The sequence below is a fragment of the Mixophyes fleayi genome, chromosome 3 (assembly GCF_038048845.1).
Source record: "Mixophyes fleayi isolate aMixFle1 chromosome 3, aMixFle1.hap1, whole genome shotgun sequence".
Classification (NCBI taxonomy): domain Eukaryota; kingdom Metazoa; phylum Chordata; class Amphibia; order Anura; family Limnodynastidae; genus Mixophyes; species Mixophyes fleayi.
Genome location: NC_134404.1, coordinates 91,501,817 through 91,520,085, shown reverse-complemented (window position 1 = coordinate 91,520,085; position 18,269 = coordinate 91,501,817). Strand labels below are relative to the sequence as shown.

Sequence of the window (18,269 nt, the reverse complement as noted above, 5' to 3'; positions counted from 1 at the left end):
CATCCGGTGTCCGCCATCTGTGCAGTGGAATTCAGACAAGTTGGAGGAGGTATTATGGCCCCGGTACCAAATTGGGTACCGGGGCCACTCCACTACGCAGTTCAGAAAGCTTTGTATCAGATATTAAAGTAATTAAATTACGTTCACTGTTCCTGCTACATCAAAAAAGCATGAACATGCCCTGCCATCAACAAAAACAAGAGGTAGTGACGCGCTTGAACTCCACCCTCTATATGCTGCAGAGGATGGAGGAGCAGAAAAAGGCCATTCAAGCCTACACAGCCACCTACGATGGGCCACGTGTTTGTGCCGCCCACTTGTGTCGCTTAGCTTAGACATCCAGCTACCTCGGTGCAACGTTTTGGACTAAAAACAATATTGTGAGGTGTTCTGAATAGACTGGAAATTAGTGGAAATGATTGTTATTGAATGTTATTGAGGTTAATAATAGCGTAGGAGTGAAAAAAAAACAAAAAAAAAATGGATTTTAGCACTTTTTATGCTCTTTTAAAAATAAATCAGAACCCAAAACCCTAAATCAGAACCAAAACCTTTCATCAGGTGTTTTGGCAAAACAAATCAGAACCCAAAACCTCAAGCTAATCAGAACCCAAAACACTAAAAGTGGCCGGTGCACACCCCTACATTATTAACCCCATTATGACCTAGTGTACTTATTGCAAACGCATGGTAAACCATCCAATTATTCAACTTCGACAGTATTATGTCTATTGTTTTTCTTGTGTTGTCTAGTGATTGTCTGGAAGGAAGAAAGCCAACCTTAAAAATGTGTATGAGGCTAGATAAAAGCAGGTTTAATTTATTGGCTATACCATAACGTTTAGTTTCTTGTAGGAGTAAAATATATAATGATGGCTAAAGCTGGGATGTTTGACATCTTTGTAATAATTTCTTGGAGGAAAATGATGTCTCTATTTAATTTGCAAAGACTTTGTCGTAATAAGAAGCATTTTTATGGGGGGAAATTGATTACATTGACATTTACAGTTGCCATTTTAACAGGCATGAGTTCTTTGGAGAGCTGTTCCCTGGTCCAAACGGAATGAGCAGGGGAAAGTATTGGAAGTGGAGTCATGTAGTTTGGAGGGTGGAAGGTTGGGGAGGTGATAAGGCGAGGTAGAGAGTGGGGTTCATCCCGCACGATTAAGTGAAAGGTGGTACTAGGTATTTAGTACTTTAAGGACCAAAAGAGTGAAATCATGCAACGGGGCTAGAAGACCATATACTAGGGCTGGCTTTGCTTCTACGGTTAGTTTGTGTCTCTCTCTGGAGTCGCAGAGTGGGTGTGGTGAATGTTGTAATTTGGAGGAAAGTTTCTTGTTCCCAGATTAACTAATGATAATGTGGTGCTGCGCTCAGCATGAGTAGTAGCTAATGTATTATGGGTAAATGGTGGGGTAAAACAGGGAGGTGAAGAGTAGGGTAGGAATGGGGGGTGGGATTAAATTAAAGCTCTGTGATGGTGTTACGGCTAGCGGTTATTATCATGAACTTGTAGAACAAGATGGAGAGGTCTTCACCTATAGCAGTCGCCTTTCCCGTAGAGCTTGTTACGCTCACAGGGTACTCGGATGTCCCCAGGTCTTACACTCAGAGTAGTACAAGTTTATGAATGAACCGCAGCACAGAGTAGCGGGTGATAGTAAACAAAGCGTGATCAGAAAGCAGACCGAGGTCTTAGGTCCGAAGCAGGTACCGTGGTCAGGAACAGGCAAGATGTCAGGGCTGGCAGCAAACAAGAAAGGTTCAGAAACGCAGCAGAGTTCAGTGCAACAGGCAAGAAATCAAAGTTCAGTAAACAAAGCCAGGGGTCATACACAAGCAATCCAATCCAGAGAACATGTACAAGGCACAGGAGCAAGTTAATAATCAGGAATTGAGAACTATAACCGGAAGGGAGGCTAAGCACTCCCTGCCTTTTATACACAGATGGGTGAATCACAATAGGGGAAACACATATGCACTAATCAGCCCATAAGGCTGTTAATTAACTTCACCAGTGTGCACGCGCCCAGCTGTCGGTTTAGCTGGGCCACGGCAGTGAAGGAGAGAAGCGTCCCGGCTGTCACCAGGGCAACTGTGCCAAGTGTGGGCAGAAGTGACGTCCCAGGTCATCATGGTGATGGGCGGGATGCCAGAGGCAGCCGGAAACGGGGCGCGGCTCGTGACAGATGGTGGTGTGGTTAATGTGTACTGCTTTGGGTGTTGCTTGTGGTACAGTGTGATTGAATGGGTCATAAGTTATTGTACATATAATAATAAAGAGCAATAAGGACAGTCATTGGGTTGTGTCATGTAGTATTCATATTGCCAGCTGGGAGGCAAGTAGGCTCCCAGTATTTTGGGCACAGGTTATGTAGAATTGAATATTATTTACCTCCATTAAATATATCAGCCAAACATAAATACTTCTTAATAAATGCAATAATTTAAATATTATTTTGTTAACTAGAGAAGTAAAAAAAGCAAACATGATTTGCTAAAAAAATGCTATATATTAGTTTAAAATTGTGGCTATACCCTATTTGAGAAACGTATACAAAAAACTGTGTAACTTATCAGTCAGCTGACTTTGCACAAAATGTCAAGCTTGTCAGACAATTGTATCATGAAGGAATAGTTTCAGAGTCCATCTCCACACAAAATAAGTAAAATGTTGAGGTACTGTGGGTGTACTGCATATAGATCATAACAGGTGCATTATCCTGACAATAATATCAAAAGCACATAATGGGACATCTCAAGACTGAGGCTTAGTTGGTGTAAGAGGTATAGCTAAAAGTCTGAAATTCGTGCTCTTATGGCGTTGGAGAAAGTGATCTGGAAGGTTAAGGAGAGCTAAGGTTTTGTTTTGTGGGTCTTCATTCCTGCAGATCTTTAATTAACACAGTTTTTCCTCCAAGGTTCAAAATGAGATTAAAAGTGTAACTCCATCAGTAGGGATGCCCTTTCTTGAAGAACATTGGTCAGGTCTCGTAGCTCTCTTCTCTTACAGTGATTTACTCTGAACACAGCTGTAGATTCGATACGAAAAGGTGTGCACACTTATGCAACCAGGGTATTATAGGTGTTTTTTATTTTCACTTCTTTTTACTAAACAAAATGTCTATTTGTTTTTATTTTTTTCTTTTGATGGTTGCAAGGTCACATTAAAGGTGGAAAAGGTCAAGATTTATCTTGATTTCTGGCTTGACACCATTTGTGTAGACTTTTTGTATCCACCATAGCTATGGTTACTGAAGGTAGGTCTTGGAGGAACTGCAATTTAATGTTTTCATACAAGACACGTAGTTTGCCCCTGGCAGCTTCTATTGTCTTTAACGTTTAAAATGCAGATGATGTCTCAGGGTGGTTCATTCTCCCCGGGTTTTGGTCATTGGGGCTGTCTCTCAATTGGTATTAATTGTGTGCCAAGTTGGGAACCAGTGAGGCAATTATGATTTGAAAGCAGGTTTCAAAGTTGTCTTGGAAGATGTTCTCGGGTACGTTCCTTTATTTGTATTCATTAATATTAGGTCCTCCAGCTCTCTACTAATATGATCCAGATCTCTGTCCACATCCTCTTGGAACCACTCATTTCATTTTCTAGTGTGGTTGTACAGGCTGCCAGGGATGAAATATCTAATTTTATTGACATTACTCCTTGTTGCTGAAACCAGGATTGATGGTTCCTGGTGCCCGCTTGGGGACCATAGAGACGAAGACAGGTCATCATGAGGCTAACATATCCTGCCTGGTGAAATGATGAGGAGCCTTTCTTGGCCTGGGATGATGCAAGCTGCATGATTGATTGTATTTGGGTTGGGTACCTGGTCAAAGTCAGCGGGCTAATTTGGTCAACTAGGTTATCAGCTTATAAATAAATTCCCAGGATAAGAAGTTGTTCCTCGAAAAGCGTTTCTAGAGTTCGGAGATTGCTAAACAACACTCACAAGAAGGTTTGTATTGTAAATTCAGTTACAGTTAATTCTTGAATGCACACTAGGTGGCAGAGGCGCATCAACAGCAATTTCATTGATTCAATGGTACAAAGTACAATGGATACAAAAAAGTTAATATTCTACTTTATTTCTTCCTGTTAATTTGTTATCGTCTTTATACTCTCTAAAAAAAAAAATCTTCTATTACTTGGAAGAGGATAGAAGCCAGATTTTCATGTTCGAACAAAGTATGTGAATCTTATAGATCAGACTGCATCCATTCATTTGTGACCACCAGATGGCAGTGCTTTCCCAAAATGATTCTATATATGTGTGTATTGCAGACAGATTATTCTGCTACATTTTTTGGTCTATTTAACACTGGTGACTAGTGGGTGGCAGTATCATTTTAATGCTGCATACAGCAGTGATACAAAATGTACTGCCAATGGAATTCACCATGCCAAAGCTCATTGCAAACCCTGGCAAAATCCTCCATCTAACCAACATAAGCTTCCTTCACCGAAAGGAGGAAGTGACCCATGCGCTATTGCGCATGCACGGCTATGTTCGTGCATGCCCATACAATGGGACTTGCAATGGAGACCTATGGACTCTATTGAAAAGGTAGCTTAGTATTTTAAGGCTTGTTAAATTGTGTCACATCGCAGCCCCCATAAAGGTCTGTGTGGACTGCAGTGACCAGCGTAAAATAGGTTACAGCAGGAGAAATTATGATTTCTCCTGCCATTGTATGCTATAGCATTAATATTTATCTACACTGGAACGAAGGGGCTCCGGACAAACCATGAAGAAACAACCCACACAATTATTGCTCCTCCATAAAACGTTAGTTGGCTGTACACATTTGGGTAGGAAGGGTTTTCCTGGCAGTCGCCAAACCCAGATTAAGCCGTCAGATTGCCAAGTGGTGGAGCATGATTCATCACTCCACAGAACGCATTTACGCTGCTCCAGAGTCTAATGGTGGTGTACTTTACACTTCAGTCAGTTTGGCATTTTGCATGGTGCTCCGACGCTTGTGTGTGACTACTTGACCATGAAAACCGAATCAGTGAAGCTTCTCATGAACAGTTCCTATGCAGACTTTGCTTCCAATGGAAGTTTGGAACTCTGTAGTGAGTGTTGCAAGTGAGAACAGACTTGCTACACACTTCAACACTTGATGGTCCTGGTCTGCGAGCCGTTGTGCCCCTACCGCTTCAGAGATTTCGGACTAGAACTCAGGGGAGGAACACCAGCTCACACTAGTGATGGGTAGTTCACGAATGATTAGTTCAAATGAACTAATCTTCAAATTGAACTAAATGATTTAGTTCACATTTCTGGCAAAGATTAGTTCACCAGGAACTAAAACAAGTGGGAGGAGTTAGAGATAAAGCCGAGCAGCCTCACTCACTGTCTCATGTACACTGCCTCTTTTGTTTCTATTCAGCTCTCATTTAATACTCATGAGTCAGTACCTCTAAACTACCAAAGGTGGCACTGCTGTGCTCAAACATTGTGTGAGACTGGAGCTGATCACTGAGCTATGAGTCATTCTCCTCACTCAGGTGTTCAATAGTTCATTCCACTCAGTAGCTCATATGAGTCTTCAAATCATTTCACTCAGTAGCTCATATGAGTCTTCAAATCATTTCAATCATTTAGCTCATGAGTCACAGGATACATTCCCTTCATTGTCAGCTCCAGACACACTGCACTGCAGAGTGCTGCATGTTATATACTGTAGTTTTGTTTGCTCCACCATATATACAGGGGAGATGTATGAAACCTTCAAGAGAGATAAAGTGGAAGCGTTGCCCATAGCAACTAATCAGTTTCTGTCATTTTATAGACTCTGCTAGATAAATGACAGAAACTGATTAGTCATAATTACCATTATGTTGGTTACGTCTGGGAGTTCCTGGAGAGGGGTATTGGCGTAAGGGGCGGGGCTTCATGAATTGTGCCATTTTGGTCCCGCCCCCAGTGACGTGATGCCTATTTTGGGTCTTTTTACAGCTGTAAAAATTCCCCCCTAAGGTTTGATACATATCCCCTATATCCTGATTGCACTGATCTCAATTTTAAAAGCAAAAAGTGACACTTTATAATACTCTGAATTTTGGTCTTTCATTTGCATAAGGAAATAAAAATGAACTACTGAGTGAAATGAACTACTGAGTGAAATGAACTACTGAGTGAAATGAACTACTGAGTGAAATGAACTAATCTTTTGAACGAATCTTTTGTGTGAACTAGATCAGAATGAACTAATCTTCAAAATGAACTACATTTCCCATCACTAGCTCACACTAGGTCATACTGGTTCAGGCCAAGTGATGGAAAGGTAGGCCTCAGACCCAATCATCATCATCATTTATATAGCGCCACTAATTCCGCAGCGCTGTACAGAGAACTCATTCACATCAGTCCCTGCCCCATTGGAGCTTAGTCTAAATTCCCTAATATAGACACACACACACAGACACAAAGACTAGGGTCAATTTTGATAGCAGCCAATTAACCTACCAGTATGTTTTTGGAGTATGGGAGGAAACCGGAGTACGCAGAGGAAACCCACACAAACACAGGGAGAACATACCAATCACCTCCAACTATGCTCTATGTGGGATTTGAGTAAAGCGCTGTGGGGTTGAAAATTGTTATGGTAGGACATTTTACTGGTTGTGTCAGAAGCTCCCCTGAATATGCATTTGCATATTCAAAACATAGTGTGTATAGCAGAACATAGTGTGTTTAACAAATCTCAAATAAGTCTTCCCCAATTGGCAGTAACTGATTGTTCCTGAGGTCTGATGGGGGAAGGGGGAAATGTTCTATTACTGATGTATTTTGCTCAACACTGTGGCATGCACTGCAGCTATTCCTGGGTCACTTACAGGATGTACACACTGACAGCTCTTGTTGTGGAAGACCAGTTAAAAAAGGAAGGAAGTTAAAGGGGATCTACTGTTTGAAATACAGCATTTAAATAGTTCAGCTTCAATCACATGTGCTTTGTTGGCCAGCTGTGAGTGAAGTGGACCATTTGCCTGCTAAGGTCTGCAGTAACAGAGCAGTCTGAACCATATAGGGGCTTTGAAAGTAATTTGCAGTTTCAATTGAAAAGGGTAAGCTGAACTGTTTGTTCATATAAGCAAAGCATCACGAAAAAAGCATTAAGCACTGTATTTAGACAAAAAGGAAAAAAAAATACAAACGGGATAGAAAATCCCATCAATAAAGAGCACTGCTGCAGGAATTAAAAGGTATGTATGAAATTGTACTTTCTGGAAGGAAATTAATAGATTTGTGCTGGTTAAAAGGCACCTTTTTCATATAGGATAAATCTATACATAACAGGCCCACTTTAAAGTGACATTCTATGTCTTAGTTTGACTATGTGTAATCTACCATAACACAAAGCTGCTTATTGTGTCCACAATGTCTCACTGTTTTTGCCGTCACACAAGCTACAAAACATCAGCATTTTGCAGCTGAAAGAACTGGAGTCATTCAACTCTGCATTTTCTAAAGTATTATTCTATGGAGATTACTGGTTCCTATCACAAACGTTTTTTAATATTAGAAGTGGTAAAGAAACAACCACAGAACTTATACCACTTGGTCTCAAATAGAGTTGTTAGACTTTCATCAGCAACAGGTTTAGTATAAATATACTCAAACTAGTTATCCAGATTGTACAACACAAATGGAGACGGTAGAGAATGGATGATGTTTTACTGTACTGATAGGTTTATTTAACTTAATTTGCATCTTCTGTAAAGAGGACCAGTATAAAGGCTCAGTTTAAAAACTCTACATTACTTGCATACATCAACAGAATAGATCGAGTTTCAATATACACAGTCACAAATATATCTTTAATTTCAATGCCAATAATTCTTTTTATAATTTAGAATAACTTAGTGATCTGCAATATAATCTTATAGAACATTGATCTAACTAAACATATATGGCTAACCGTTACGATCATTGGATTCCTTTTTGTTAGAGCATCACTTTAAACTATAAAAAGAACAGATTCTTATAAAAATTAGGTATCAAAGACAAAATGTCTCAGGAAGAAAAAAAAATTACTGTAAATTATGAATATAAAACAAAAAAGTTTTAATGCCAGCATTATGTGAACTATGGAACATTGTAAGAAATGGCTTCGAAATAAAACGGATGACTACAATTATGTCATTGCACTGTCTGTAAAATTCCACGAATGGGCAGCACACAGAAAATCTTGCATTCAGAACTTTAAGAGGTACAACGAGACGGCAGAGAGACATCCAGTCTGCACTAACAGGTGCTGTCTTCAGAGCAGACCTTCATGAACACCAGCCCCGCTGACACCTTGATAAAAGTCCACATACCTAAAAGGAGAGAGGAACGAAAAAAAAAAAAAAAGGTATGGTAGGATTAGTGCAATGTATTTACATTTAGTTTGCCTTGAAGAATACATTTCTGATCAGCAAGTCATGTTGCAGGAGCAGTAAAACACAAATTTCACATAGTATCACTAACAAATATCATAGGTTTCGGGGTTATTTGAAATCCCCCCCTACATTTGTTTTGTTAAAATTGGTGTTGCTATTCTGTAATATGGGACAGTCTACTGAAGAGCTGTAGATCTTTGAACTGAGTAGGTTTGTGGTGTCCACAAACACTGATAAAACACAGTATATACACAATACATGGCCTACAGTATGTAGACAATTGAACATCACATCCAAGTGTGCTTGGAGAACATTTCAAAACCATGACATTAATATGGAGTTGGTCCCATTTTTACTGCTATTAACAGGCTCCACTCTTCTGGGAAGACTTTCCATTATATTTTGGAACTTGACTGCAGGGATTTGCATCCAATCCGTCACAAAAGCATTAGTGAAGTCAGGTAGTGATGTTGAAGGATTAGGTCTGGCTCACGGACAGTATTCCAATTCTTCTTAAAGTTTTTTGAAGGGGTTGAATTCAGGGCTCGGTGGAGGCCGCCTAGCTCTTCCACACAATTCTCTAGAATGCCAACGTATGCTGTAGCATTAAGATTTCCCTTCACTGGAACTAAGGGACTCAGAACAAACCATGAAAAACAGCCCAGACCATTATTCATTCTCCATCAAACTTCACAGGTGGCAGTACTCATTCAGGAAGCGTTCTCCTGGCATTCCCCAAGCCCAAAGTCCTTCATCAGACTGCCAGATGCTGAAGTGCTATTTGTTATTTCAGAGAACACGTTTCCACAGCTCCAACGGCTGTGTGCTTTACACCACTGCAGTTGGAGTTTGGCACTCTGTAGCGAGTGTTGCAACTGAAGATAGATTATATGTATGGGCTACGAACGGTCCGATTTTGTGAGCTTGTGTGGCTTACCGCTTCAGAGGCCAAGTTGTTGTTGCTCTTAGACTGTTCCACATCACAATAACAGCTCTTAAATTTGACGAACAATCCATTCTACTGCTAATGTTTGACTATTGAGATTGCATGCTGGATTTTATGCACCTGTTAGCAATGGGTGTGACTGAAGTGACCAAACACAAATTAAAAGAGTGTCTACATAAATTTGGCCTTATAGTGTAAGTGGATACATAATGCCCACACCTGTGTCATCAACATAAATATGTATTACTCCTTCCATATTCTCCTTCTGCTGCATTTAGTGTTAAAATGTCCAGGGCATTAAAGGGAATGACGTGACCAGGTATGCCCACTAGTTTTAGTCACACAGTGGATTGAATGGACATGCAAGATTTTACATTCCATAATTGGGTCCTAATTGGTTCCTTAGCACCTCCATATTGGTCAAAGAGAAGTCTTGATATATGTCTATGAGACAGCATGGGCTCAGTGCCAAGAGATAGTCAGTGTGGATTGTACCAAAAGGGAAGCCAGATATCACCAGAACAAAAGGATACCAGAAGCTATTCACCTACTGTCTGTCTATGTATGTAACTAGCCTACAATTTTTCTCTACGCAGGATTCGATGTTCCTTGACCATGTCCAGCTGAAGTGCTGTTCAGGCGACATGCAAGCCCATACATTTGTGAGGTCTTCCATTCCTTATATGTAAACAAAAAGAAATAATCCAGACTGTGCCTACAAACAGTTAAATTACATACATTACAAGAGCTGATGCAAAGCCAGGATACAGACACATATGGGATGATTTCATACAATGTGTTGGAAGAGTCTCGTACAGTACATAAACTGCCGATTCCTGTTCATACACGCAAAGAGGACCATTACCTCTGTGAAAGGCCCTCTTGTTAATTACAGGCCACCAAGCAACAAAAAAAAAAAAAAAAAATAGACACCCCCCCAAAAAAAATAGACACCCGCATATATAACTCAGACAATGGTTCCCTACTTGCAGCCACTGCCACCCTAGAACCATGAGAAGCACTGGTGGATTAGAGTAGGGTGCACACTAGTTAGTGTTGGAGTATTTCTTGGTGTGATGGTATATCACAAACACTTACAAAATAAATCTGGTGCTGGAAAACATGGCTAGGAACGGTGGTGGTGGGGAATCGCATCCATGTGCACATTTAACTTCATTTCATTATCAATAATTTGGACAAGTTGCTGCATTGATGGGAGATGACCAGATTCTAGTTTTGACCACACAGGAACATCTGGAGGAAAGAAAGTGTATTTAATGTTTTTGCTGAAACAAGAATGAACATAAAGGCAAAGGACATGTTAGAGCACCGTTCAAGATAAATGTACCTGCAGCAATGTCCTTTTACCCTAGACCCCGCTTCTCTACCTAGAACCTCCTTTCATTTTCAGTAGCAACACAATCTTAATGCAATACCAAACCTGTCAGTGCCAAACAGAGGTGATGTAGAAAAGATGAATTGGACAATCAGGCCATCGGTGCTCCAGCATCAATGAGGCTTATTACTACAGTCCGAAGAACGTGCGCAGTAACCTTACAACCACATTTACCAACATGTCTCATCACTTAGATCAGATTATTCTGGAGTTTGTTTTGGCCACCAACCAGACAACTCAGGGTCACTAGTCTTCATGAGTCACTAGACTTATACAGATGCAAACGATTCCCTTACTTTCAGCCACAAGAAAATATAATCTCATAAGATGGCAGCAACCTGGAAATTCACTTCTGATTCCTGAACTGTGCTCAGAATAACCCTCAGAGCTGGAGACTCTGCCATGGAATCCAGGAATCCCAATAGAATACAGAGATGCAGCTTCTCTAATTAGTGAGCTTTGTTACAGAAGCAATAGTAACTGAAGTTGAAGGAATGAATATAGAAAACACAGGTAGCGGATCTGGATGAATCTGAACGGTGCATCCATGATAAGTACAACTAAATTTCGTTTTTAATAAATCATTGAACCCACCCAAAATAACATTTTTACTTAAACTACTTTAAATTTTTACTTAAGCCAGTGGAGGGCAACAGGCAGCCCAGCGAGCCTTCACTTGTGGCCCCAGCTCTGACATACATTGTGCTTTGCTATGAAGCAGAGAAGAAGACTGAACAGAAGCAGGCAGCTTACGCATACACACTGCACATGTGGGATTTGAAAGCATATGGGAGTCTGACTACATGTAGGGACATTATGTGGCAACGTTGGCCTGTGTTCATATTATATTCTGAAATTGACAGAATTAAGCTGCAAGAAACACATGGTAAAGCAGACAGCACTCACATCAGCCCTGCATTTACAGAGACATGAAAATGGTCTAGATGCAAATTGTTTACAAGCCACAGAGCGGTGCAAGAAAGTTCATGGATATTTACCATTCAAAGTGATTTCAAAGGCTCCGGTGGACATACACTGGTTCTCGATCATGTTGCTCAGGAAGAAAACCATCATGCAGGCATAGACCTAACACAAAATAGTGACCAAAGGAAACCACATGTAAATACCAAGGTCTGTGTAAAGGGCAGATGCAAGGCTGCTATAGTTACAGTAATATACAAAACTAAACGCTGACACGAACAGGGAAACAATGGAGGGAGAAAAAAAACAAAAACATAAAACCCCCCATAAACAAGGAAGTCAGCGGAAAATGAGCAAACATTCTAAAATCCTAGTCTACCTGTTACCATAAACATTTTCAGAAGAAATATCCAAGCACCAAATATAACGCATGCATTAAATTCTGGATTTTATTTTGTAACAATTTCTTGCCTTGAGATCACTAATTAGATGTAAGGGTTGCTCCACACTCAGTTCTCCATGCCAGAGAAAGAACTAAATACAAAGCATACCTTTTCATTTTAAGGTCATTATAATAAAACAATTATGCTAAAAGAGGTTTTATATATAATGGCCCTTGAATTCCAATTCAATTACCATAGCAGCGATTCAACCCTTTTCTAGCTGGCGCGGCCATGTGACACTATCTTGTATACATGTTTAGTAGGGAACTTTTGATTAAACACCCCAAGGACATTCCTTTGTCTGGGGTTGAGGCATAGGTCATAGTTAGCTCTTAGTAAGTAGATATATCACATCATTTTCATAAGGTAATCATTACTTGGGAGCTGAATTCAAAACATCTTTGATTTTAATGGCGAAGTTAATTTTAAAGTGGTATGAATTATGTGTTCTACAACTACAGGTAATTTTGCAGGTAAAATAACTTGTTGCATTTAGATGCCAATATGCTTTTATATGTATTATATTTTTATAGAGATATGCTTAATGTCTACTGAAAATATAATAATCTCGTAGGTAAACTGTTAGTAAACTCATTAAACACTCTTGCATGGTCTTACATATGCAGTGTTTGGTCTCAAAGCAAACTTCTGGTCCTTGGATGCATAGAGCAAGATGATGTAACATCAAGCAATAGGAATATTTCTTCATTACAAGTCACATTGTGTACACAAAGTCAATCAATTAGAAAACTCAAAAGCAATTTGGCAAATTTCCATGTCAACCACTATACACACAGAAGATAGAGCTAATAAGGTATATAGTTATGTCATGTATATTTTTGGCAAGATAATTATCTATTCGACACCAACAGATCGCCTGCAGATGCTATATTTGTATGTGACCCCCCTTACCTTATTTTCTTGTCCCCATTGCCAAAGACCTGGAGCTTGCATGCCAAAAAATGCAAATGGATCCTTTCCAGCGATTATTAAGCCTATTAATACTAGTTTGAAGACTGACAGAAACGATGCAATATGTCTAACAGAAAGAAAATAAGGTAAGTCAGTACATAGATTATCTTGAAGAACCTAGTTAAACATGCTAACATATGATTATTAACCCAAGCCATGTATCACTCTAAATCATTTGGAGTTAGCATTATAAATAAACCAGTTTGTACAGAGGACATTAAATATGCTTAGACTGCAGGATAGGCAATAAACCTGCCACCTCTCAATGGGAGGACAATTACTTTAATTTGCAGTGCAAACCCTACAAATGGCCAGACAAACAAAAAAAATCTGTACATCATCCTGCTCTCTCCCTTTTTCCCTTGTAATTCATTATCGACCCTCCCCTTCTTAGCACACACATAAGCAGTGGATAGAGGTAGGGATGTCCCTGGTATCAGGCACCATGCTACTCCTAGGCACCAAAGACTGTCTGCGAGTGGGCGCGCTCTTATGACATCAAGATTGTTGCGTGTTAAGTCTATCGATAAACCAGAGTAGCAGCTTAGTATGGGATATTAGAGAGATTTCCTCCTCTGCCCACTGTATGTGAGGTATGAAGCGATGGGGAAAATAGTTAAAGGGGAGGGTTGTAGGGGAGATATGAATTTCAGGTGACCCAGTAGTGGGGGTCTGGAGGGAACATTAAGTTACAAAGGTAGGGAGTAGTTTTACCTTACGACACCTTAAGAAAACAATATGGATACACGGAGAACAGTAAAGATATAGATATATAGATATAGATAGATATATAGATATAGATAGATATATATATATATATATTATATATATAGATAGATATAGATATAGATATAGATAGATATATATATATATATATATATATATATATATATATATATAGCAGATGAAAGCCATGCTTAAAGAATACCATGTCAAGACTGACTTTAAAACCTATTGATAAGGCAGTAAGTTTGATATATATATATCACAGTACTTCCATCAGTTGAAAGATAATACTTTTCAGGCTTGTCCATAGAGTATGAAATGTGTATGGTAAATGGAATACAATCTATGCTAGAAATACACAATTTATGACAGGTCTTCAGACTGTTCTATGTTTAGCCTGTCAGACATTTCATAAGAGTGTTGTTTATAGGAGAGACCAGTACACCCAAAACAAAAGTGGCCTCATGTAAAAGAGCTGCCGACATAATTTACAAACATATAAGCACTATAAAGCATATACTTTACGACTTGTTCACACATATGCACTAGGAAAATGAGTAGAGAAAAACAAAAAAGGAAGAAAACCCTCCAAAACCAATAAAAATACAGACAGCTAAAGCCTGCTGTAGACACATTTCACATGCACTTTTCAGGTGTTTTGCCTTTTCTAACTATAATATATAGCACTAGTAACACTACCACAAGAAAGAAATAGGGCGTTTAGAGCGAAAGGTGGGGAACCGCACCAATGACCATTATTTGAACTACTTTTAATGTGCTTTTATTTTACATTTCCCACATATCTATCTATACTTGTTATGTAGCTCAATGCATGAAAATAATATTTGTCATCTGTAATTTCCTGCATAAAGAGGCCGACTATGATGTTAATTAAAGGGATTAGTAACAGAAAGTCTGCCACAAATAGAAAAACTACATAACCTCACAACTATTATTTTAGGCTCTGTAGACCACTGATGCATAAAGACAAATGACCATACAATTGTTATAATTCCATTCACCATGCAATGAAATGACCTTCGGTACAGAGTAAGACAGGTACACACAACTCCCACTTGTACATAGCATTGTGTGATTCCCAATCATCAGATACACACAGCAGCACGATTTTCTTTTATATTAGGAACACAAGTGTATTAATTAGGACTAACTAAAATACCCATATGTGATACTCATTATTCCACCTAAAATTCTTTGTCAAAATCTGTAAAACATGCTCTGTGTAGTATAAATGAGAACACTTTCAAAAACTACCAATTAAAACAATACTAGCTAACAAGGAGCCCAATTACGCCAGGCCCTTGTATTAATGAGAAACAGGAGAGCAAAGCATTTAATCCCATAAGATTACTGTGACTTTAAGGGAGAACATTATGCCAATGTAACCTTTATGTTGTGTCACAAGAAACTGAAAGGCAAGAGAAACTGAGTGAGGGAACTTCCTTTATGGTGACCAAGCAGTCAGACCACGCTGAAAATAGAAATGCCTCGTCTCAGATACTGTGTTTAAACTTCTTGCAAGCAATTTAGATATCTAGATATAATTTATGCAAATTGCTCCACAGATGTACGCAACACATAAAATAAGCATTGTGTTTGAGAGGTTATGCAACTAAAATTACAATTTGTAATGACTTTCTTTTTTACAGTTTCCATTAATATAGAGTTTAGAAAAACTAAATAGTGTAGAACAAAAATGTTGCTCCCTCAAAGAAAAGATCTAATCTACACAAGTGCATACACTAATTTACTTGCCTATAAAAGGGGTGGGGAAGGAAATTCTCTCCCTCTATGCGGATGTCTGGGTACCGCTGGCTTATAACCCGCATGTACTCTTCAAACACCCGCCGATAACCTCAGGAAATGCTGCAAAGAGAAAAATAGTTCTTGTTAGAGCCCCTTCCCTTCTTTAAAAAACAATATATAATTTTTTTTTAAATAGCAACCAAATGCTCTTTAAAACAGAAATGGCAACATGAAGGAATTTTATATACTTCACAGAGTGGTATTTCCCTATTTCCCTTATCGTCCTCCCTTGAAGCAAAATAATGTTACAAATTGGATACAGTGTTTGTTTTGGGATATACGAAAATGTCCATGAAAGACACTCTTTAGATTCTAACAAGCCATAAATTTAATTTAAATAGCTGGCCAAACAAGGTGTAAGTTTATATGTTAATTTGCTGCCAAATTATTAAGTAGCAATTGACTGTGCTTTCAAAATTGGGCATATTTCCCAAAAACAGACTGCCATCAAGAATACGTTTCATGCTGCACCTGTAAGACTTGTCAGTCTTCTGTTATTTATGACATTGTTTATGTAACAGAGAAGGGGGAGGGAACCCACATTTTCCCTGGTACATCCATCAATGTTAAAGGAACTGTGGTTAAACGGGTTCTTTTCAGCATGTCTAGTGGAGCTGTCCCAAACCTCTCAACCTCTGTGGACCCACGTCAGAAATCTGGTCTCCTCGTCCAGGCAGACCCCAAACACAATTTGCTGCTCTCAGACACCCTAAAGCACATAGGCAGATTAGGCATATTCTCAGCATGGCACCTGTCAAACTGCAGCATCATGGGAAACCCAATTTAGTCTATTGCCAACTTTGCCTTTGATAGTGCAACCAGTATGGCATAAATACCAAATGGAGTATATTAACATTAATTTGAGGAACAGCCCCTTTCATAAAGCTTGGGATTCTTGGGTTCCCTTTCATGGGCAGCATGGTAGCTAAGTGATTAGCACTTCTGCCTTACAGCACTGGGGTCATGAGTTCAATTCCCGACCAAGGCCTTATCTGTGAGTTTGTATGTTCATCCCGTGTTTGTGTGGGTTTCCTCCCACAATCCAAAAACACATACTGGTAGGTTAATTGACTGCTAACAAATTGACCCTAGTCTGTGTGTGTCTATGGTTGTGTGTTAGGGAATTTAGACTAAGCTCCAATGGGACAGGGACTGATGTGAGTGAGTACTTTGTACAGCGCTGAGGTATTAGTGGCACTATATTAATTGTGATGATGAGGAGTCAGCCCTTGATTAATGTCTGAATACAAGCTTTACACTCTGTAGTCTCACTTATCCCTCCTTGAATTGTAGATTCAATTATTTCCTATGGCCTCTAACTAAGTGTACATATTCTTCCTTCCTCCCCACTGCTTTATCCATAAAACATACATATTTTGTAATGTTTGTGAAAACTGATTCACATGTAACTGAAGAAAAGGTGAGGTTACCAATACCAACCAGAATATAACAACTAAGCGGCATTATGACAATGTTACGATCACTATCTGGATAATGCAACAAGGTCCATATTTAGAACATCGCAGCAATTAAGTTAATGAACAAGCAAAACATGTTTTTTTGTTCATTTTATCTATGAAAATGGATGGACAACCAATAAACAGTTGGAGACGCACAGGACAAAGACAAATCCCCCCCAGCGTCAACTGCGAGCACTGGCTAAGGGACAGTACTCACTGGAGGAAGCACTCATACACAGTAACCTAATTACACAATGGGAAGGCTGTCAACACGGATACAGCAGTCACCTACACATTATATAAAGCCATGGACACGGTGCACCTTGGAGCTAGGCGATACCACAGCACAGGCCATTACTCAGCAGCATACTGTGTGCCCTCAGTGCATGCTGGGTGACCGGGCGGCACAGCACAGGCCATTACTCAGCAGCATACTGTGTGCCCTCAGTGCATGACCGGGCGGCACAGCACAGGCCATTACTCAGCAGCATACTGTGTGCCCTCAGTGCATGACCGGGCGGCACAGGCCCAGGCATACTACACACTCACCAGATCTGGAACTTGAGGAGCGGTCCGGCAGTGTACTGCATCCTCAGCTTCTTGCTGAGCAGCCCGTCCCCGTCCGCCGAGGCCCCGCTCAACACCCCGGCCAGGACTCCGCTTACAAGCAGCAGCCATGGGACGCACCGAACCGACATCCTGGCCTCTGCGAGCACAGCGCGTATTGGGAACAGCCCTTTGTGACGTAACCACGTACAGCTGAGGAGACGTCCGGGACGGGCAGAGTGATTGGATGGCCATTGTTACTATGGGAATACGGCTCTTTGAGGAGAAAGATTAGTTTGGTAATCTCTGTGAGGCTAATACACGGACGTAAATTCTTAGTTGCCTTTTTTTTTTTTTCTTATTGACACAGGCAAAGAAATATCTCAGCGCTTCTGTTTTCCACGTGTTCATGTGGATGTAGGTAACATTATGTGGGACTACATGTCTTAGTATGATTTGCCATCTACCTCCTATATTAAAGATGATACTGGATGATTATTTATATTTTATAATCGTACTTGCCCACTCTCCAAGGACGTATGGAATACTCAGAATTTTGAGGATTCCTCACTGGAGAGCAGAAACCCCCCCTGCATGCACCCCTGCCACCCTCTGGGATACATACCACTTCAATTTC

General features: G+C 39.9%; 1 protein-coding gene across 1 annotated transcript; it reads right to left on the bottom strand.

Moving 5' to 3' along the window:
- Positions 1 to 7,680: 7,680 nt before the first annotated feature.
- SELENOT (selenoprotein T) lies at positions 7,681 to 17,827 on the bottom strand. The gene is made up of 6 exons (XM_075201964.1): positions 17,636 to 17,827; positions 15,576 to 15,686; positions 13,014 to 13,140; positions 11,736 to 11,823; positions 10,440 to 10,595; positions 7,681 to 8,332 (listed from the first exon to the last, which is right to left on the bottom strand). The coding sequence occupies exons 1-5, from the start codon at positions 17,782 to 17,784 to the stop codon at positions 10,468 to 10,470; spliced, it is 603 nt and encodes a 200-aa protein (XP_075058065.1). The 5' UTR covers positions 17,785 to 17,827; the 3' UTR covers positions 7,681 to 8,332; positions 10,440 to 10,467.
- Positions 17,828 to 18,269: the final 442 nt, after the last annotated feature.